At 39.2% G+C, this 20,932-nt stretch overlaps 5 protein-coding genes across 7 annotated transcripts; all 5 read left to right on the forward strand.

Moving 5' to 3' along the window:
- The first annotated feature begins 2,683 nt into the window (after nucleotides 1-2,683).
- LOC110767296 (methyltransferase) lies at nucleotides 2,684-4,853 on the forward strand. The gene has a single exon (XM_021970800.2). The coding sequence runs from the start codon at nucleotides 3,118-3,120 to the stop codon at nucleotides 4,678-4,680; it is 1,563 nt and encodes a 520-aa protein (XP_021826492.2). The 5' UTR covers nucleotides 2,684-3,117; the 3' UTR covers nucleotides 4,681-4,853.
- Nucleotides 4,854-6,353: 1,500 nt separating this feature from the next.
- On the forward strand, nucleotides 6,354-9,441 carry LOC110767297 (putative protein phosphatase 2C 65). The gene is made up of 5 exons (XM_021970801.2): nucleotides 6,354-6,999; nucleotides 7,395-7,739; nucleotides 7,851-7,971; nucleotides 8,066-8,289; nucleotides 8,498-9,441. The coding sequence occupies exons 1-5, from the start codon at nucleotides 6,772-6,774 to the stop codon at nucleotides 8,999-9,001; spliced, it is 1,422 nt and encodes a 473-aa protein (XP_021826493.1). The 5' UTR covers nucleotides 6,354-6,771; the 3' UTR covers nucleotides 9,002-9,441.
- A 7-nt stretch (nucleotides 9,442-9,448) lies between these two features.
- On the forward strand, nucleotides 9,449-10,762 carry LOC110767285 (putative F-box protein At4g17565). The gene has a single exon (XM_021970787.1). It carries the CDS (start codon nucleotides 9,449-9,451, stop codon nucleotides 10,760-10,762), a length of 1,314 nt encoding a protein of 437 aa, XP_021826479.1.
- An 889-nt stretch (nucleotides 10,763-11,651) lies between these two features.
- LOC110767291 (putative F-box protein At3g25750) lies at nucleotides 11,652-13,763 on the forward strand. Of its 2 annotated transcripts, none has more exons than XR_015836274.1 (2): nucleotides 11,652-13,398; nucleotides 13,510-13,763. XR_015836274.1 is itself a non-coding variant. In XM_021970795.2 (2 exons), the coding sequence occupies exon 1, from the start codon at nucleotides 11,803-11,805 to the stop codon at nucleotides 12,973-12,975; it is 1,173 nt and encodes a 390-aa protein (XP_021826487.1). In that variant the 5' UTR covers nucleotides 11,652-11,802; the 3' UTR covers nucleotides 12,976-12,983; nucleotides 13,159-13,763. The 2 variants fall into 2 exon arrangements, 1 of the variants encoding a protein (XP_021826487.1); XM_021970795.2 differs by having other exon boundaries at nucleotides 11,652-12,983; nucleotides 13,159-13,763.
- A 2,502-nt stretch (nucleotides 13,764-16,265) lies between these two features.
- On the forward strand, nucleotides 16,266-19,105 carry LOC110767292 (F-box protein At2g26160-like). Of its 2 annotated transcripts, none has more exons than XM_088253982.1 (2): nucleotides 16,266-18,281; nucleotides 18,491-19,105. In XM_088253982.1, the coding sequence occupies exon 1, from the start codon at nucleotides 16,360-16,362 to the stop codon at nucleotides 17,530-17,532; it is 1,173 nt and encodes a 390-aa protein (XP_088110108.1). In that variant the 5' UTR covers nucleotides 16,266-16,359; the 3' UTR covers nucleotides 17,533-18,281; nucleotides 18,491-19,105. The 2 variants fall into 2 exon arrangements, with proteins under 2 accessions (XP_088110108.1, XP_088110109.1); XM_088253983.1 differs by having other exon boundaries at nucleotides 18,496-19,105.
- Nucleotides 19,106-20,932: the final 1,827 nt, after the last annotated feature.

The following is a 20,932-nucleotide window of genomic DNA, read 5'->3' on the forward strand; positions in this document are numbered from 1 at the left end:
TAATATAGTAAATTCATATTTTTTTCATATTAAAAAAGTTTAAATTAAAAGAAAAATCAGATAATGGATCCTATTTTTATGGAACACAACTAACCATTATCTTTTTTAATATAACAAGATATAACGGGTGGCGCAAGTGGTCTTGATCGTTGCATGTCTTCCTCCTATGTGCATATTATGTAAATATTTATATATATAATCTAAAACTACGATGTTGTGTACAATGAAAATATTATTTTACTTAAATTATTTGAGATTTTCCTATTAATATTGACTTCGTTTTTGTTGAAACACGGTTGTGAAAATGTTTGCCTGGGCTCCATCTCGAGCACATCAATTCCTCCGCCGTGTATTGAATTGAAGGACAAAAAAATGAATTGGATTGAATGGACGCTAACTGTGGAAACAATAACTATCAGATATAGTTGTGCAAACCAAAGATCATAAAGGCTGTGGTTTATGTGCGATCAATTTTCACTATATAATACTTCCACGCAATAAGGATGTCAAGGTGGTGGCATTCTAAATTAATCGTGGTGGAAAAGTTAAAATATATGACGATACATGATTGTCTTAAAATGCTTTTATAGTGACATTCTCGATATAGGTAAGTTTCTTGAAGCATTATATTCTTTGTTTAATTATGAATAGAATCACCTCAATGGAAAGAAAAGAAAGGAACATTGAATGATGTTGTGGCCTAGCTAGCTAATAGGATGATTAGATGCCTTTATCCTTGCAATGTATAATATATGAACCCTATCCAAAACTAGGAAGACATATACCTTCTTCTCCAAGCAATATAACTTTCTCTCTCTTTTTAGTGAAACTCTCTTGGTAATTCTAGAACTTGTTGTATAAAAAAACAACTCGAACGTATTGTCCAATGATAAAAGAAAAAGCTCCAAAGTAACTCAAACATGCTAATTATTTGCAATAATTAGTTGGAAAAAGGGGTTTAATTGATGATGTTGATGATGAGGATGTAAATTTACTAGGATGTGCTCACATACATATGATAAGGAAGGGGGTGTCATGTCAGGAGGAGCTAAAGCAAGGAGTCAATAAGGGCGTTGAATCCGGCGTCGTTTACAACTGCACTTATACATCCCGGGGCATGTGGACCTCCTCGATCTTTGTTCTTTTGGCTCTTTCTTTTTTGGCATTGTCTCACAGCTACACCTACAACACTGAGCTTACATCTTCTTCTCTCAACTACGCCACCATAAACGGTGCCGTCGGAATCCTCCAGACACCCATGTCCCACGCTAATACATCAACACCATGCCAACTCGCATCCATAAATAAAAACTGGAATTTAAAAAGAAATTCCAGAATGATAATTGGCTGTGCCAATTGTCAACCCAACCACTTTACAAACGGTTGTGGACCCGAAGAGGCAAACAAAGCCGCAAGAATGGTCCAAATCGCATAATAGGTAGGGCCTGTGGGCCTTAAAAACAAAAAAAGGCAAAAACCTACAAAAAAGCACAACGGCTACTGCGCGTTCGGTGCGCCCACAGAAGCATATGGTTACCCGTGGGTAGTCCCCCCCAACCCAAGAAGAGCCTTGTGGGCGATGAGGTGACCGGCTGATCCGGTGAACTACATACACCAACCTCCTTTCTTCATTTATTCATAAAATTGCTTTGATTTGCCAATCAGCTTCCCAGAGTTTGACGTGTTTGTTTACTGTTTTGGGCAAATACTAATCTTCTTGGAGATAGATAAGGCTCAAATTGTTATTCTTGCCTGCCACCCACCTTGGAATCTTTTTGGGAAAAACCCTTTACTGGATCACCTTGGAATCCTTTTTTCCTATAATTTAAAAAAAAAAAAAAAAAAAATACTTTGTTGGTTGCATTGCAGTCATAAGATTCTTAACATTATTACTTGTTGTGGGAGTAATCATGGATTAATATATAATAAGCTCGTTTACTAAGAGTCCATTTATTGTCATAACATGCAGCATGGCCCCCAACTTTCCATCTGGCAGTAGTACTTGGTCATTAGCTTAGCGCTTATTGTTGGAGATTAACTTTAGAATCCGGGAATCGTTATTAACACTTCAAAATAGTCAATATATATTTTTGCATAAAACATAAATGATAGATTACATTATAAACTACAAAGAGTGCATAATATCTTTTTTGACATCTAAAATTAATGCATTACTTTATAATCAAACAACTTGCATATAACCGGGCATTATATGCACATTTCTCACTATTCATCCTCACGTGATTTATAATGTTATAGAATCATAGAGAGAAAGCGTAGTTAAATTGCAAAATATGTCAAATAAAATAAATTTTACAATTAACGAAAAATTATAACTAAAATACAAAAAGTGGTTCCAACTAAATTATATTATATTATATTTTCCAATACCGGAAACTGACTCAGCCAGGTCAATACGTTTTAAAACTCAATCCGGACTCGTTTTTTTCCCTGGCAGGTACGTCAACAGCCAATCAGGCCCTACACGAAACCATCTAATACGGCATGTTGTAATGGCAATCTCGAAATTGTCCCATAATCCAAGGGCAATATCACCAAATCATGGCCCATTAAGAAGCTTCGAGCGAATATAGGCCTTCCACGCAGCTTCTTCCCACGCGTGCGAAACCGGCTCTTCCCGGTCTCCTAAACATGTGAGAGCGACCGCGTCATTCTCTAACCCACGCACCGTTTTATCTCTCTACATCTTCTCCAACAGTCTAACGCAGTCTTTTCAGTTTTCTCAGTTTCAGGGAGCCAAAACCTCTCTCAGTCATGGCTTCGAACCGCTCTCCGTTCCCAAACAGAAATAAAATATCTTTCTGCTAACAAAAAACCAACCATGGCTTCTCGCTTTGACCATCCTCCTTCCCCGCACCACAGTTTTAAGATCTGCAACTCTCTTTTAAAAGCACCTGCCTTGATCGGAGCCAACCACACCTCCGCTCGATTCTGCTCTCGCTAAACCAAACACTAAACCCTTCTTCCTCTTCCAATAGGATTATTCAATTTTCAGAAATTCAATTCATTGTTTGATTGATTGTGAGAAAAACCCAGAATTCTCTCTTTTTTTTTTTCTTTTTTTTTTTCTGTGAAAAAGGTGTATATTTGACAGAGATGGAGCCAACCGCAGGCAAGCCAGGCCTTCTGAAGAACGTTCTGGTACGCTGCTTCTTATTCGGCGTTTTGATCGTACTGTGCCGTTTTGCCTACGTCGTCACCGTCACCGGCGAGTCGTGCAAGCTCGGCAACTTCTGCTTCTTGTCTCTGCCTGAAAATCTCAACTTCGTTATTGCGCGAACCGGTGGTCCGGCCATAGCCGCCAAAAACGGCGTCGTACCTTCTACTTCGGCGGGGTCCTCGCGACCGGATCTCTACACCAGCAAGGACTGGATCAAGGCCGTCCATTTTTACTCCTCCGTCTTCCAAGATCTCATGGCGCAAGGCTTCCTCTCTCGGAAGGCCAAGTCTCTGTGCGTAGAGACCCCGACCGGGCATGACGTGTACGCTCTGAGAGAGTCCGGGGTCAAGGGCGCCGTCGGTATTTTCAAGAAAGCCTCGAGGCCTCTGGTAATTCCAGGCGACCCGCACCGTTTACCGTTCGGTGACAATAGCTTTGACTTCGTTTTCTCGGGCGGAGGCAGATTCGATAAGTCGCCAAAGCCGTCGGATTTCGCCGCAGAGATCGTACGGACACTGAAGCCTGAAGGGATTGCGGTGGTCCATATCGGCGCGAAAGACACCTACAGCTTCCATTCGTTTATTGATTTGTTCAATTGCTGCAAGCTCGTGACTTCGCGCGACGTCGAGGGTTTCGATGATTCCATGCCCAAAATTCGCGAGATGGTGTTAAAGAAGGAGTGTGGTGATGGTGAGATTGAGCTTCTGAGCAATACTAGGGCTGAGAACGGTGGTGGCAATTTGGGTAATAAATGCTCGGTTCCTGGGCATAAGCTAGAGTTGGTCAGGAAAGCCGAGCCTTTGATTGAAACAGAGCCGTTGAAGCCGTGGATTACTTTGAAGAAGAATATACAGAAGGTCAAGTACCTTCCAGCAATGGTGGATATAAGCTTTAAGAAGCGGTATGCTTATGTGGATGTTGGAGCTAGAGGCTATGGCTCCAGCATTGGCAGCTGGTTCAAGAAGCAATACCCAAAACAGAACAAGACTTTCGAAGTGTTTGCCATCGAGGCCGATAAAACTTTTCATGAGCAGTACAAGTTGAAGAAGAGGGTTACTTTGCTGCCTTATGCAGCTTGGGTGAGGAACGAAACACTGTCGTTTGAGATTAACGGTGACCCGGGCGAGAAGGTGAAGGAGAAAGGCAGAGGTATGGGGAGAATTCAGCCGGCGAAGTCTGCTGATGGCGGGTTTAATGGGGAGGTGGATCGAATTCAGGGGTTTGATTTCGCAAATTGGTTGAAGAACACCTTTTCGGAGAAGGATTTCGTGGTGATGAAGATGGATGTGGAAGGGACCGAATTCGATTTGATCCCGAGGCTGTTTGAGACAGGAGCCATTTGTTTGATCGATGAGATTTTTCTGGAGTGCCATTACAATAGGTGGCAGAGGTGTTGCCCTGGTGAGAGGAGCTCAAAGTATGAGAAAACTTATGGTCAATGCATGGACCTCTTCACTTCACTGAGGCAAAGTGGAGTTCTTGTTCACCAATGGTGGTGACATTTACAGGTTTCTTTGATTATAGTCCAGACATGTTTTTCTTTTATAGTTTTGTAATTTCGTTTCACAAAGAAAAACTTTAGATTCCCAGAAATTGTCTGTTGTAAGAATTGCAGCTGAAAAATGAAAATTTAATTTACTTCATATCATATAGAAAAGCTCTGTTTCTTCCATTGGATTTATCTTCTATTTGGTTACATGAATATGGGCGCATTTGATTGTTTCTGTTTTAGACAAATCTACTTCTTCTGATTTTAAGGAAAGATTCATAAGATTGATTGAGCAGTTGAAAGGCCCAAAATGGTAGGACAGCTGTGATAATGCCTCACTTGTTTTTGTTGGTAAATTCCACCAAACTTTCTAAATTCATTTGAGATGCTTTAAATGTTTTTAGCACCGTATAAGGTAATTAGTAAATAATATTGCTCGTTAAGTTTCAAAGTATTTGGAAACACAATCAATCATTGCAATAGGATCTTGATAAGATAATTAAGAGAATAATCTATGGAGCCTGTAGGGAAGACTATGTTTGCGGCTCAAACAGGGAAAGCTCCATCATGTTGACTTGTTTGCACATGGGTTTAGCATTTTAGCACATGTTTTGTTCCTCATCACCCTTTGTTGTCAGCCCAAATTCTGCATCGCTGTCACCTTACATTTCCATCACCAATATATCAAAGCAATCCTTAACAATCAATTTCATCCAACACTTGAGCAGTGAAAAAAACATGAAGATATTTAAAATTAAAAACCCAGAGGTCTAAGCATACGTGAATTAGGCTAGTCGATTAGAGTACTTAGTCCGCCCTCTTGTACCCTAGTTCAAGTTCTCCAACTCATAATAAAACATGGACTTAAACAAACGTGCCATCTAATCCATTTCAGCCCAAAACAAGTTCTTGGGCTTGTGTAACTTATTTATACCCATACAACTACAATTGGGCTTATCCCAATCTTCTTCTTCACCATAAACTGTCCACCTCTCGTGTGTTTTCTAGATTTAAAAATATATATATTTGACAATGGATGCATCTAGAAACTAAGAGTCGTACAGATTAGAAGAAAGGTTTTGTTTTAGTTCAAGTGTTTGTAGTTGTTGGTATGTGTATATAAGTTGTTAGTTATATAGGAAGTGTGTTTCAATAGGATAGTTGTAAGTGAAAGTCAAACTACAATTTTTTTTTGTTTCGAACCATCTAATTGACCAAATCAATAAACCATCTAGTTTACTTAACCAGTTATCATAGAGAAGACTTTCTAGTTTACCGCCAAAAGAAAAAGGATTAGGTTTTGATTAGTTGAACAGAACAGTGGTCTTCCAAAAACTGTTTAGGGGTATATATGTAGTTTGTACATAGTTTGTCTTATTAACAACTGGATTTTCATCTAATTGCTTAAAAATAAGGTAATTAAATTCCTAATCAAAATAATAACTGATAAAGAAGATACATGAAACGATACGAAATCGCGTAACATATATAATTTAGTGTGAATGCCACTATTTTAGTGAGAAAGATATCACATTGGGATTTACATGAAACACGTGACGATTTCGTGTTGGTTAACCAACTACGATATAGGGAAGATTATATTGCTAATTATAGTTTCTGTATTTTTGATTAATTTAGACATTAATAGGGAGATGCAAATTTAGCATTTCTATCCTCCGAGCAAGACCGAGGATATTCTTGTCATTATCGTTTTAACAATTTTTGACAGCGGAAAAATAGCTATTTGACTTGAATATGGATTGAGATTAGCACGTCGAAAATTCAGAGAACAGCCCACAATATTGCAAAACAAGGAGGAAGGAGCTTGCGACTTTTTTCCTTCTTTAATTTTGATCGCATAATTGCATGCTGTTGATGCTCAACCAAAAGATTCATGCATGATTGAGTCATTTCCATAATTGCATGCACATACCAATAAACACCATCGTCTTTCAATTCTCTTTCTCTTCTTGCCTCTTCACCCATTTCTGCCATTTGGGAAGTGGTTGGTTTTTGTTGGGTCTTTCAAAGTTTTTTTTCTCTTTTTCTTTTCTTCTTTGGAGAATTATCATTTGTGAGGGGTTGGCTTGTACAGAGAGACATGGGAGCTTGTTGTTCCAAGGAAGGGTTGTATGGAGGCGGGTACATAGAGGATGATCGTACGAACAATCGGCATTTTAACGAATTTGAGGGTAATGATGAGGAGGACAATGTAAGGCACGGGGACGACGGGGCTCGCATACGGTTGCAAGGGTGTTCTAGGTTCACATCAATGTACACCCAGCAAGGAAGAAAAGGGATCAATCAAGATGCCATGACAATTTGGGAGGTATGATTATTCAACACAACATGTATTTCCTGAAGAGTTCATCTGTGTTCGTTTTTTCATCTTTGATAAATAATTCTTGCATTTTTCTTTTTCTTTTTTCCTTTAAGCTTTCATTTCATTGTCACTGTGGTTTGCTTTTTTGTTGGGTTTTCTTCAGTTTTGGTGATTTACATCTGCTCTGTTTCCTAATCTCATGCCTTCAAATCTTATTGTTATCCTGTGTTCTGCAAAATTGGTTCTTCAACATTTCCTAGTTTGTTAATTGCTTCATGTAATTTCAATAATGATATGTCCTTCAGCCTATAGAATCCTCTTTTTCCCCTTTGCTATTATTTTCTTTTGTTTATGAAAGCAATGTGCATTTAAACGAAGTTTTTATCTCATCAATCCTTCAGGACTTTACTGAGAAAGGCATGTACTTCTGTGGTGTGTTTGATGGTCATGGCCCTGAAGGTCACAAAGTTGCAAGATGTGTACGTGACAATTTGCCCTCGAAGCTCTCCCAAGTGATCAAAATTTACCAACTTAACACCGGAATATTCAGTGACATTGATGTTGGAAGTGAGCTCTATGAAAATGTTGGTCACAGACACAACAAGAAAGCCAGTCAGGATCTGCCCCTTCCTTCATGGGAAGCCAGTTGTGTTAAATCATTCAAGGAAATGGACGAAGAACTTAGCCTCGATAACACCATCGATAGCTTCTGCAGTGGTTCAACAGCTGTAACTGTAGTTAAGCAGGTATTGTATATATTGGTTTGCACTTAAATTTGGATTAAAAAGTAAATGGTGGGATCAAAGCGCAATTCAAAAAGTTCATCTTTATTAATTTGTATGGGGTTTCATTTTCAGGGTGATCACTTGGTAATTGCCAACTTGGGGGATTCTCGTGCCGTTCTTGGCACTAGATCAGGAGAGAAAAACCAGATATGTTCTGTCCAACTCACAGTTGACTTGAAACCGGATACTCCAGGTCGGTTGAGTACTTGTGCTCTTAAGATTTTACTTGAAGCATGATGATCAAAGTTGTATTGATCTTCTTATTTTTCCCTACTGGTATGACTCAGGTGAAGCTGAGAGAATAAAGAATTGCAAAGGCAGAATTTTATCAGTGGATGAAGAACCAGAAGTGTATAGATTATGGATGCCCGATGAAGATTGCCCTGGTCTAGCAATGTCAAGGGCTTTTGGAGATTTCTGTGTCAAAGATTGTGGCCTAATCTCAATCCCTGAAGTTTCATATAGAAGGATCTCAAGCAGTGATGAATTTGTGGTCTTGGCAACTGATGGGGTAGGAAAACAACACATTTTGTTTACTAATATTTGAATTGCTAAACAGGCAAACTTGATGGTTAAAAAAGCATACCAAATTGTGAAATGAGTGCAGATAAATGGTTGTGAAACCTGAAAATCCTTGAACTAAGCCTGAAGTTTCCTAGCTCTAAATTGTATTCATCACATCATTTGATGAACAGATTTGGTGACCATGCTTTGTGCAGGTGTGGGATGCATTGACAAATACTGATGTGGTAAAGATAGTTGCTTCAGCAAAGAGGCGATCCATTGCAGCCGAATTGGTGGTAAAGCGTGCTGTTAGAGCATGGAAAAGAAAGTTCCCAGAATCGAAAATCGACGACTGCGCAGTCATATGCTTGTACCTGAAAGACCAACCATCGTTAACACAAACCGCATCTAACTTGAGTCGTGGAGGCAAACCAAATGATACAGAGCTTTCATTGTCTTACTATAGCACAAGATCCAACATTGTAAGTGACGTGGGATGCCCTGCATCTGAGATCAGTAGCAAGATCACAGAAGACATGAATGAATCTGTGGTGAGTAGCAAGATCACAGAAGACTCAAAGGAAGAGTGGAATGCGCTTGATGGAGTTGAAAGAGTAAATACCATGTTGAAGCTTCCTCGGTTTTCTAATGGTTTGAATCGGCAGAAATCACAAAAGGATGATGAAGATGGTGAAAATCAGCAATTAGTTCAATCATGAGGTCTTAAACAGAATGATTTGCAAATCTCTAATCCGGGTTAGAGATTATCAAGGTTCTTGTGACAACCAACAATCTTAAACCCAGTTCAGAACAATGGATATTTCATCAAACATGTCTCAATAGATGCAGATCAGCTTCCTGCCAAATATGAAAGATAAAAGTGCAACCATAAATTCTGCCTTTAGAATTGTTTAGGGGAAAAAGATGTAAATATTTTGTTTTACTAAATTAATAATATATATTTGACTATATTTATATATAAAAAGAAATCCCAATCCTACAGGGAAAACCAAGACTCTTTCCTTCCCTGGTCAAGTTAGTAATTGATGGCTGAAATAAGTTTCCTAATTCAACCTGGATTGCTGCATTGCCTATAAATGGAGCTGAGAGCAGATTCTTTTCCTTCCTTCCCTTCCTTCCTTCCCACGCCATCTAACACTGCCACAATGGTCACCAAAAGGAGAAGAACAGCATCATCATCTAACACTGCCACAATGGTCACCAAAAAGAAAAGAACAACATCATCACCAAATTGGTCTGAGCTCCAGACTCAACTGTTAAACCTGATCATGAAAAATCTTTCTATCACCGACTTGCTTCGGTTCAAAGCAGTTTGTTCCTCCTGGAACCACGCCATGGAATCCTACTTTTCGGGTTCTGCTTCGGGGCCCCAAACACCATGGCTCATGCTCCCTCCTATCCAACAAAACAGGACTCATAACTACAACGACACCACTCGCTGCTTTTATAGTTTCCAAGAGAAAAAACTTTACACCATCGAGAGCGCGTTTCAAGAATTTGACAATGCTTGGTGTGTGGGTTCATCACACGGCTGGCTGGTGATTTTGGACAAAAGAGCAAACCCGCATCTCTTGAATCCGATTTCTGGAAACAGAATTCAACTCCCGCTGTTTTGGCCTGTTGATCGCTCAATCGACGAAAACCTGCGCAAGACTTATATTGCCAAGGCCATCCTTTCCTCTGCCCCCACTGGCAAATACAACAACTTTGTTGTAGTGATCATCTACGGCAGGCCTCTAGACCTACCAGCACCATTGAAACTTGCCTTCTGTAAGTATGGGGGGGCATGGACTAGCTTGGAGGGCAAGCATAGAGCATATAGTGACATTATATTCCACAATAACCAGCTATTTGCATTTGCTGAACATGGCTCGGTTGAAGTTTGGGACTTCAAGAACACCTCTTTTCCCATCAGAATCATCAATCTCCATCGACCTTCCTTAGGTTCTTTGCAAGACCGCTCGAATATTTTGAAGTTTCGGAGCTGGGAATTTTCTACTCAGACTTATTTGGTGGAGTCATTGGGTGAGATTTTGTTCGTGGGGCGAGTTAAAGGGAACTTTCTTGATTGTCAAGGCAGAGCTGTTGATCCGTTGAGCCCTGGTGATGAGGATTGTTTTCCGTACAGAACAATGCAGTTTTATATCTTTAAGTTGAATTTGAGTGCCAAAAAGTGGGAGAAAGTGGAATGTTTGCCTGATCGGGCTTTGTTTTTGGGTGGAAACCAGTCGATATCATTATCCACCATTGATTTCCCAGAGTTTGAAGAAAACTCAATTTACTTCACAGATGACAAGTGGGATGAGATCAGTTTTAAGTTCCACGGTTTTGCTAATGATTATGGTGGCCATGACAATGGAATTTACAGCATACAAGACAAAGTTGTGAAGCCGTTTGATCAATTTGGTAAGTGGAGAATCGACCCACCACCCTTTTGGATTGTTCCTAATCCATGGTGATGCTGAGCTATATGTTTTTTTTGGGGGGCTCAAAAGAGGTATATGTTCTTATACCATGTTTTCCTTGTACAAGATTAGTTGGAACACTTTGTGGTTTGATATTTGTATTAATTTTGTTCCCTCTAATTTCTAAAGGTGAAACTCTTCGTTGTTTTGTGTACATGTTTTCTTTTGTTTAATTTGCTTGTTTTATGATACAATCTTTATCTTGGACGATATTTCTTTTCTATCTAGTGGAGATTACTTAAAGTAATGAATATATATTGGTTGAATGACTGCAAAAAGAATGAGAAAATAATTAGTAAATTTACATATGATACATATATACATATGTATTTTTCACAAATACTTCTATTTCTCGTATACATCTCAAAGGCACGGTAAAATACCAATTTTTTATTATAAAAAATTAAACATACAATATAAGTATTATACATATATGTATTTTTAACAAACTTTTCAACAATACATGAAAAATTAATGTAATATACACGTATGTTACACATAATATTGAATAAAAAGATATACACTACAAAGTTTCAATAAATAATATTAAAATATTATATAATGATCGAATTTGTCAACTTTTTTATATTTTTTTTTACCAATATACATATGTATTTCATTCGTATTTTTATGGTTCCTTAGTTTATTAACTATAAGTGAGAACTATGCCACCATGTAATCGTTAACCATATTTAGTCACAGGAACGTTATCTACCTTTCCTATTTACCTTTCTCAATTTGCATTTCTCTATTGACACGTGGACTTAACTTGCACAGTACATGTCAACAGAAGAATGGGAGTGACAACTTGAAGAATGTCGTAAAAGAAGTCTAGTATAAAAGGACCTTGACTTGCAAATTCGAACCCCATCCATAACATCTTTGTTGCGTGAGTGAAATAGGAAATGTAGATAGCATTTCTCCACATTTAGTTAAGTAAGGAATCCCAATCCTAAAGTGAAACGCAAAATCTCCGCCTCTCTATACACAAACAAAGCTGTTAGGGTAGGGCAACAGTAACTGACATTAACTCGATGGCTCAAACCAGTCCAAACAGAAAAGTTCACGACTGGTCGAGTCTTCATCAAGATGTCGTCGACTCGATCGCCAAACGAATAGTCTCTCCGGCGGATTTGATTGCTTTTGCCGCAGTTTGTAAAGCATGGAGATCAGCCGCCATCAAAGAATACTTTACCAGCCAATCAACACTGAAATCTCCAGTGCTTATGATCCAAGCCAACAACAAGGAGAAGGGCACTCTCACCCCTGAATTCTATAACAGCTCAAAGAGTACGTGGTCAAAGGGTACGTTTCACAAACTTGGTCTGCTCGCAACCAAGAAAACAAAGCAGTCTTTTTATTCTTCTCTAGGCTGGCTGGTGGCTGTGTCTGAGGATTTGAAGGTTGATCTGCTGCACCCTTTAAGCCATGCCCAGATTGAACTTCCAGATATTAACAAAGTCAGAAACCATCACCAGCAACAGAGCTTTTCCGGCGTGCCGTACGAGTTCATAGCTAGTAAGTTTGTCTTGTCATCAAGCCCTTCTTGGACGTGTGATTATATAGTGACTGTTATTTATAGGATTTTGGGAGGCTGGGGGTTTTGGAGACCAGGAGAAGATGAATGGACCAGTGTGGGGAGGAATATAATGGATCTTGCTTATTATAAAGGGCAGTTTTATGCTGTGGACTTTGATGGGAATATAATGGTTTGTGAGATTGCAGAGCCTGAGCAACCAAAAATGAGGATTGTTGTTCCGAAAGTGCCAATGGAACCCATGTGTGCTTCTGTTGATCAAAGCCTTTATCTGGTGGAATCACAAGGGGCCTTGTTGGTGGTTCTGCGTCTTAGGCAATGGTTCAGTTCAACAACTGAGTTTAGGGTTTTCAATGTGCCATTGGAGGGTTGTGGCAAGTGCTGGTGCCATTGGTCGGATTTGCAGGTAAAGAACTTGGGTGACAATACCCTATTTCTGGGACGCCATAATTCTTCCTTCTCTATCGAATGCAAGAAGAACAAGAACTTTGTATGTTTGGGGAATAGCATTTGCTTCACGGTTGATTTTTGTGAGTGTCTCGCACTTACCAATGGAGATATGGACGCCAGTTATTTTGTTTTCAATATGACAGATGGGAAAATCAAGCCTTGCTTGGGCAAACGCCTCAATTTAAGAGCGCCATATTTATGGATTCAAGCACCATTTTAAAGCCTTAGGTGATTGTTGTATTTTAAAATCTCATCTTCAGAGTTCTGTGTTTGTGTTTATTTGTTGGTATTTGTGGAAATGGAGAAACCAATTTATTTGTTGGTATTTGTGTATTTTAAAAGCTCCTAGGCAGACTATTCTCTCTGCTGTTTCTGAGTGGAGCAAGGCATCTTGTGGTTGTAGGGCAGTTGAGGTGAAAGTGCAAACTCTTTTGGCTTGGGATTTTCCTGGGACTGGAGTGGTCAAAACTTAATGTGGATGGGTCTCATAAAGCAGCTTTTGGGAATATTGGTGCTGGAGGCGTTCTTCATGATTGCAAAGGGGGATGACTTGGGGGATTTGCTGTGAATCTGGGGAAGGGTCAAATCCTTGAAGCTGAGCTTTGGGGTTTATTTTTTGATCTTAAACTGGTCCTGGATAAAGGTATTGTAGGATTGTCATTGAGTTGGACTCGGCTCTAGTTGTTATTCTTATTCAGCAAATGGATTCCTATTGTTTTCATCCCCTTGTGTATAACTGCTGTGATTTTCTTAGGCAGTTTGAGACTTACAAGATTCACCATATTTTTAGAGAGAAGAATTGCCTTGCTGACTGCCTAGCAAACTGGAGTTACAATCTGGATTTTGGTATTTGTTTCTTTGACACTGCTCCTGTTTGGGCTAGTGATGCCTTGGTTGATGATTTGTTAGGCGTTTCTCGTGCACATTGGATTGGTATTGAAAGAGTGTAGCTGTTTTGGGGGTCTTCCCCCCTATTTCATAAAAAATGATTCTCATCTTTGGATCAAATTATTTCATGTTGCCTATTTCTTAAGTGGTGGAGTTTAAGGTAATCAATATTTGGTTGAACATTTTGTCTAAAAGGATGAGAATCTGCTTCCTTTTGTTAGTAAAAAACAGAACACCCTCCGTCCTTGGAAAACGAGTGACTGAAAAATCAAAAACAGATTTTGACCATTAATAATCAATCCCTTTCAAGTTCCAAGCCACAGACATACATAATACTGAGGTCACTATACTATTGTTCAAAAGGCTCTCTGTTCTTCCATCACCAAATCACCATCAATATATAATCTTAAGCAGACAAACAGTATTTGAGATGGTATAAAACCAAGGTCAATAGATATGCATTTCCTCTATATTAAGCAATAATATTTATCATACTACCACCATTTTTATTTATTGCAGTACTAAAACAAGTTCACAACCACTGATTAATTACATCCCCTTTAATTTCATAGTCGAAGTTAGCTTAGATAGAGGCTGATTTGCAGACAATATGTAGCGATATGCGACGACCTTTTTCCTGCGAGAGGCACTGTAGCGCCTAGAGTAGTAAATTGAAGAATAAAAAAATAAAGCTTAAAGTGGGCGTAAATACCTAAGTGAGCAATCTGGAGCTGGAATTGGTGGAGTTGGTAGAGGGAGGAATTGTCATAGTTGTCGTTGGTGTGGTGAGGTGAACATGTCATTTGGGAGAGAGCGCAGAGAGAAGAGAATAAGCTGCGCGGTTCATCTGCTATAATGCTTTCTTGGCAACTTAGTACATCCAATATCATATCAAATTTCTTGTCCTTAAGGTGGAAATTTGTGGATTTTATATTCATGAACATATGGGTAGAAATTTGCACGATATTTCAAAGCAACATCATATATTTTAATTAGCGAATTTCATTTTCATCATTAGGCTCCTTGCTTAGATTATATATAAGGTGCCCCAATACCGTATCTTCTTCTGCTGTTTGATTTATTGATAAGGATTTTGGTTCTTCTGTCTAATGACTCATTTGTCATAAATTCTTTTGTGAAAAGACAATCGTGATCAGCAAAATTCGAAAACTGGCAAAGGACTGACAAGAGAGTGGGCCTCATGAACGAAATTTTGGCAGCCATGGACAATGTGAAGTATGATAGGACACCACTGACAGTAATTGTTCTGACATTACTGAAAATAAAATGTTTCAGAACAGCATCCCAGTTGTTGTGACACTAACATCATTTGGGGGTGTTCACTTTCCTTGGCGGCGATTTGACACCTGCGAGGGCATTCACATGGCTTTCTCTTTTTGCAGGCTACGGTTTCCTTTAAACATGCTGCCCTAACTTATTAAGTCAGGTAACATTAGTTTCTTATCAGTTCACTTATCTGTCATCTTGCATTTGGCTCAACATCCTTTACTTGTATTATCTCATCTACAACATCTAGATTATGTTTCATCCATACTTAACGAAATGTTACATAGTTTCTCCTTGTCTTGGTCAGTTTCTAACTCCGGCCGCTTTAATTGAACAGGTTGTAAATGCAAATGTATCCTTACAGTGTTTGGATATTTTTAACCGACGAGAGAATTCTTGTGCCGAACCAGCCTCTTGAACCAGGCTTCCAGCCATCTCAATTAAGGATGGTTACTTTTCATGGGATTCAAAGGTCAACGCTTGACAATAATGACTCTCTTCTTTTAGAAATATATAGTTCATTCTTAGTTACATAGTCTTTTCATAGACCCACACAATGCCATTTAAATTATGTGGAAATTTTGCAAGAAAGTAGTTACATAGAAATTCCAGGAACTTTTCAAATGTACTTGATGATGCTAGTTGCATGTTGAGTGTCAAACATATTGAACAACACCCCTCTCCTTCTTTCTTTTTGCTGGCAGAGAAGCCCACCTTATCAAACATCAACTTAGATATACCGGTTGGAAGCTTAGTGGCAGTTGTTGGTGGCACTGGAGAAGGGAAGACGTCGCTTGTATCAGCCATGCTTGGATAGCTGCCTCCCAGAGCAGATTCTGGTGTTGTAATCAGGTGGACTGTTGCTTATGTTCCCCAAGTTTCATGGATTTCAATGCTACTGTGAGTCGCAGCATCTCTTCTTTGAATGCCTACAATGTTCAATCTTGGCTTTCTAGCTGATTCAAAGCCATCTCCTACCCCCTATGTGCACTTTCTGAGCTTTCAAAGTTTTCTTCTAGGTACGCAAAAATGTTTTATTTGGATCTAACTTCCAGTAAGTGAATATATGAGGTTTTAGCTTTGAAATTGGTGATCATTACACTATAAAGATTTCCAGTCACCTAAAAAATATTTAAACCGTATAGCCGGGCGGCTATACTATTCAAATATATCCGTACTTTTTAAAAATAGTATAGCCGCGCGGCTATACATGTTAAAAAAAATAGTATAACCGCGCGGCTATGCTTTTTTAAAAATAGTATAGCCGCCCGGCTATACTGTTTTTGCTATACTTGTTTTTTTCCTGACTTTAAAGAAAATGCAGATAGCATTCCTTCTCTTTTAGTTAAGTAAGGAATCCAAGAAACGCAGAATCTCCGCCTCTCTACAAAGCTGTTGGGGTAGGGCAACAGTAACTGACATTAACTCGATGGCTCAAACCAGTCCAAACAGAAAAGTTCACGACTGGTCGAGTCTTCATCAAGATATCGTCGACTCGATCGCCAAACGAATAGTCTCTCCGGCGGATTTGATTGCTTTTGCCGCAGTTTGTAAAGCGTGGAGATCAGCCGCCATCAAAGAATACTTTACCAGCCAATCAACACTGAAATCTCCAGTGCTTATGATCCAAGCCAACAACAAGGAGAAGGGAACTCTCATCCCTGATTTCTACAACAGCTCAGAGAGTACGTGGTCAAAGGGTACGTTTCACAAACTTGGTCTGCTCGCACCCAAGAAAACAAAGCAGTCTTTTTATTCTTCTCTAGGCTGGCTGGTGGCTGTGTCTGAGGATTTGAAGGTTGATCTGCTGCACCCTTTAAGCCATGCCCAGATTGAACTTCCAGATATTAACAAAGTCAGAAACCATCACCAGCAACAGAGCTTTTCCGGCGTGCCGTACGAGTTCATAGCTAGTAAGTTTGTCTTGTCATCAAGCCCTTCTTGGACGTGTGATTATATAGTGACTGTTATTTATAGGATTTTGGGAGGCTGGGGGTTTTGGAGACCAGGAGAAGATGAATGGACCAGAGTGGGGAGGAATATAATGGATCTTGCTCATTATAAAGGGCAGTTTTATGCTGTGGACTTTGATGGGAATATAATGGTTTGTGAGATTGCAGAGCCTGAGCAACCAAAAATGAGGATTGTTGTTCCGAAAGTGCCAATGGAACCCATGTGTGCTTCTGTTGATCAAAGCCTTTATCTGGTGGAATCACAAGGGGCCTTGTTGGTGGTTCTGCGTCTTAGGCAATGGTTCAGTTCAACAACTGAGTTTAGGGTTTTCAATGTGCCATTGGAGGGTTGTGGCAAGTGCTGGTGCCATTGGTCGGATTTGCAGGTAAAGAACTTGGGTGACAATACCCTATTTCTGGGACGCCATAATTCTTCCTTCTCTATCGAATGCAAGAAGAACAAGAACTTTGTATGTTTGGGGAATAGCATTTGCTTCACGGTTGATTTTTGTGAGTGTCTCGCACTTACCAATGGAGATATGGACGCCAGTTATTTTGTTTTTAATATGACAGATGGGAAAATCAAGCCTTGCTTGGGCAAACGCCTCAATTTAAGAGCGCCATATTTATGGATTCAAGCACCATTTTAAAGCCTTAGGTGATTGTTGTATTTTAAAATCTCATCTTTGGATAATCAAGCCATGTTGGGTAAAATTGGTTGGAGATTACATGCTAAAGATAAGGGTTTGTGGGCTAAATTTTTTTAGGATAAGTATCTGAAAGGCTGCTCTATTTTGGATAATTCTCTGGAGGTTAGGAAGGATTGTTCTGCCACTTGGAAGGGAATTTTACATGGCTCTAAGCGTCTTTTGCAGGGGATGACTTGGAGAATTGGTATGGGGGATAAGGTGAAGTTTTGGACTGATAAATGGTTGTCTGATGTGCCTTTGATACATTATGAGGAGGTGGGGGAGTTGTTGGACCTTGATTGTCCTGTGTCAAGTTTCTTTAAGCAGGGATGGTGGGATATTAAGAAGCTGAGAGCTACTGTGCCTGAAGAGGTGGTGCAAAAGGTTATTAGTTTCTCTTCTGGGTTTAATAGTAATTTGTAGGATTCTCATATTTGGAAGCCTAATGCCAATGGGAGTTTTACCGTAAAATCTGCTTATCAATTGCTTTTGGGAGACTCTTCTTGGACTGATGCTTTTTGGAAGGCTTCGTGGCAGTTGACACTTCCCCCAAGTTGTAAGTTTTTATCTGGCTTGCGTACCAGGATAAAATTATTTCTAATGATCAGAGAGTTGGGAGGCATTTATCTATGGATTCTTCTTGTTCTTTAAATGATTGGCCTTCCGAAGCTGCTGTCCATATTCTCAGAGATTGTAGTAAAGCCAAAGAGGTTTGGAGCTATTTTTTGCATCACAGTCAACACACTCATTTCTTCTCTGCTGATTTAAAATCTCATCTTCGGAGTTCTGTGTTTGTGTTTATTTGTTGGTATTTGTGGAAATGGAGAAACCAATTTATTTTTAATGCTGAGGAGGTTGTCCCTTCTAATCCTATTCTCTCTGCTGTTTCTGAGTGGAACAAGGCTTCTTGTGGTTGTAGGGCAGTTGGGGAGAAAGTGCAATCTCTTTTGGCTTGGGATTTTCCTGGGACTGCAGTGGTCAAACTCAATGTGGATGGGTCTCATAAAGCGGCTTTTGGGAATGTTGGTGCTGGAGGCGTTCTTCATGATAGCAAAGGGGAATGGCTTGGGGGATTTTCTGTGAATCTGGGGAAGGGTCAAATCCTTGAAGCTGAGCTTTGGGTTTTATTTTTTGATCTTACACTGGCCCTGGATAAAGGTGTTAGTAGGATTGTCATTGAGTTGGACTTGGCTCTAGCTGTTATTCTTATTCAGCAAATGGATTCCTATTGTTTTCATCCCCTTGCTGGTCTGCTGTATAATTGCTGTGATTTTCTTAGGCAGTTTGAGACTTACAAGATTCACCATATTTTTAGAGAGAAGAATTGCCTTGCTGACTGCCTAGCAAACTGGAGTTACAATCTGGATTTTGGTATTTGTTTCTTTGACACTGCTCCTGTTTGAGCTAGTGATGCCTTGGTTGATGATTTATTAGGTGTTTCTCGTGCTCGTTTGATTGGTATTGAAAGAGTGTAGCTGTTTTGGGGGTCTTCCCCCCTATTTCATTTTAAAAAAAATCTCATCTTTGGATCAAATTATTTCATTTTGCCTATTTCTTAAGTGGTGGAGTTTAAGGTAATCAATATTTGGTTGAACATTTTGTCTAAAAGGATGAGAATCTGCTTCCTTTTGTTAGTAAAAAACAGAACACCCTCCGTCCTTGGAAAACAAGTGACAGAAAGATCAAAAACAGATTTTGACCATTAATAATCAATCCCTTTCAAGTTCCAAGCCCCAGACATACATAATGCTGCAGTCACTATACGGTTATTCAAAAGGCTCTCTGTTCTTCCATCACCAAATCACCATCAATATATAATCTTAAGCAGACAAACAGTATTTGAGATGGTATAAAACCAAGGTCAATAGATATGCATTTCCTCTATATTAAGCAATAATATATATCATACTACCACCATTTTTATACATTGCAGTACTAAAACAAGTTCACAACCACTGATTAAATAAACCCCTCAAAAAGAACATAGCAAGCAAAATGCAAAAAGGAGAACCTTACAAGTTCAGCTAATTAAATCCCCTTTCATAGTCGAAGTTAGCTTAGATAGAGGCTGATTTGCGGACAATGTATCGATACAGCGACGACCTTTTTCCTGCGAGAGGCACTTTAGTGCCTAGAGGAGTAATCTTGGGTAACAAATTGAAGGATAAAAAAATAAAGCTTGAAGTGGGCGTAAATACCTAAGTGAGCAATCTGGAGCTGGAATTGGTGGAGTTGGCAGAGGGAGGAATTGTCATAGTTGTCGGTGTGGTGAGGTGAACATGTCATTTGGAAGAGAGTGAAGAAAGAAGAGAAAAAGGCGGGAGAGGAAAACAGACTTGGGGCTATAATATTTAAAGAGTGTAGCCAGAAGAAAAAAAATATATTATAGCCGCTCGGCTATACTTTTTAAATATATTCGAATATTTAAATAGTATAGCCGCCCGGCTATACGTATTATTTTATTTTTATAATAGGTTTTATGCCTAACTACAAACAAGTACATACTAATCTAAAATCTTGAAATAGTCAGAATCCTTTCTTTCGAATTTCCTCTCTTTCTTCCTCTCAATGCAACGAGGTGACGCAGCTTGGATTGGATGTTCCTCTTCAATCTCCAAGTGTGATCTCCCTGAAGCCTAATATGTTACCACCTTACCAGCTCCTGGTTTTCAACCCCTGTATCAAGGAAGAGTTGCAAGGGAAAACTAGGGTGCTGATCACAAATCAGCTACATTTTCTTCCTCAAGTGGATCAAATTATTCTAGTCTGTGAACAGATGTCAACAGATGCTAATGCCCTTCAGGTATGCTCTAGAGATCAAGTAGATTGGGTATCATCATACATTAAGAGATACAGTTTTATTCTTGTCTTGTTTTCCATTAAATGAAAATGCCATCTCTAATTCTTTGAAATGCTTTAAGTCATTTGATTGAATTATAACTAGTATGGTCTTTCTCATGATTTAGCAAATATGTCAACAACTTCATGGACTATGGTCAGCTCCTTTTCGTAACTGTAGCCATGGTTCTTCTTTACGAGCAATTAGGTGTTGCATCAATTATTGGATCGATGATGCTAATTTGATTACAGCTGCCAGTACATTTCTAGATAGAACACCACTGACAGTAATTGTTCTGACATTACTGAAAGGAGAATAAAATGTTTCAGATGTTATGCCCGGGAGACAAGTTTCCAACAACGAGTTCAAAGTACAAGGAATGATGAACTATCAAGGTTCCGTAAAGCGCAATTACTATCTGCTGTAAGGCACAACACGTGATCCTGAAAATTACTTTCTACCTATTTTTCAAGACCAGTTTGTCGAATTTATAATTTGCCAAGATTTTTTTGTTTGCATATG

This window comes from Prunus avium, chromosome 6 (assembly GCF_965620075.1).
Source record: "Prunus avium chromosome 6, drPruAviu1.hap1.1, whole genome shotgun sequence".
NCBI classification, from domain to species: Eukaryota; Viridiplantae; Streptophyta; class Magnoliopsida; order Rosales; family Rosaceae; genus Prunus; species Prunus avium.

Coding starts and splice junctions, on each gene's coding strand:
- LOC110767296 (XM_021970800.2), top strand. CDS start 3,118: ATGGAGCCAACCGCAGGCAAGCCAGGCCTTCTGAAGAACGTTCTGGTA.
- LOC110767297 (XM_021970801.2), top strand. CDS start 6,772: ATGGGAGCTTGTTGTTCCAAGGAAGGGTTGTATGGAGGCGGGTACATA. Junction 7,740..7,850: donor CTGTAACTGTAGTTAAGCAG/GTATTGTATATA, acceptor TTTCATTTTCAG/GGTGATCACTTGGTAATTGC. Junction 7,972..8,065: donor CTTGAAACCGGATACTCCAG/GTCGGTTGAGTA, acceptor GGTATGACTCAG/GTGAAGCTGAGAGAATAAAG.
- LOC110767285 (XM_021970787.1), top strand. CDS start 9,449: ATGGTCACCAAAAGGAGAAGAACAGCATCATCATCTAACACTGCCACA.
- LOC110767291 (XM_021970795.2), top strand. CDS start 11,803: ATGGCTCAAACCAGTCCAAACAGAAAAGTTCACGACTGGTCGAGTCTT.
- LOC110767292 (XM_088253982.1), top strand. CDS start 16,360: ATGGCTCAAACCAGTCCAAACAGAAAAGTTCACGACTGGTCGAGTCTT.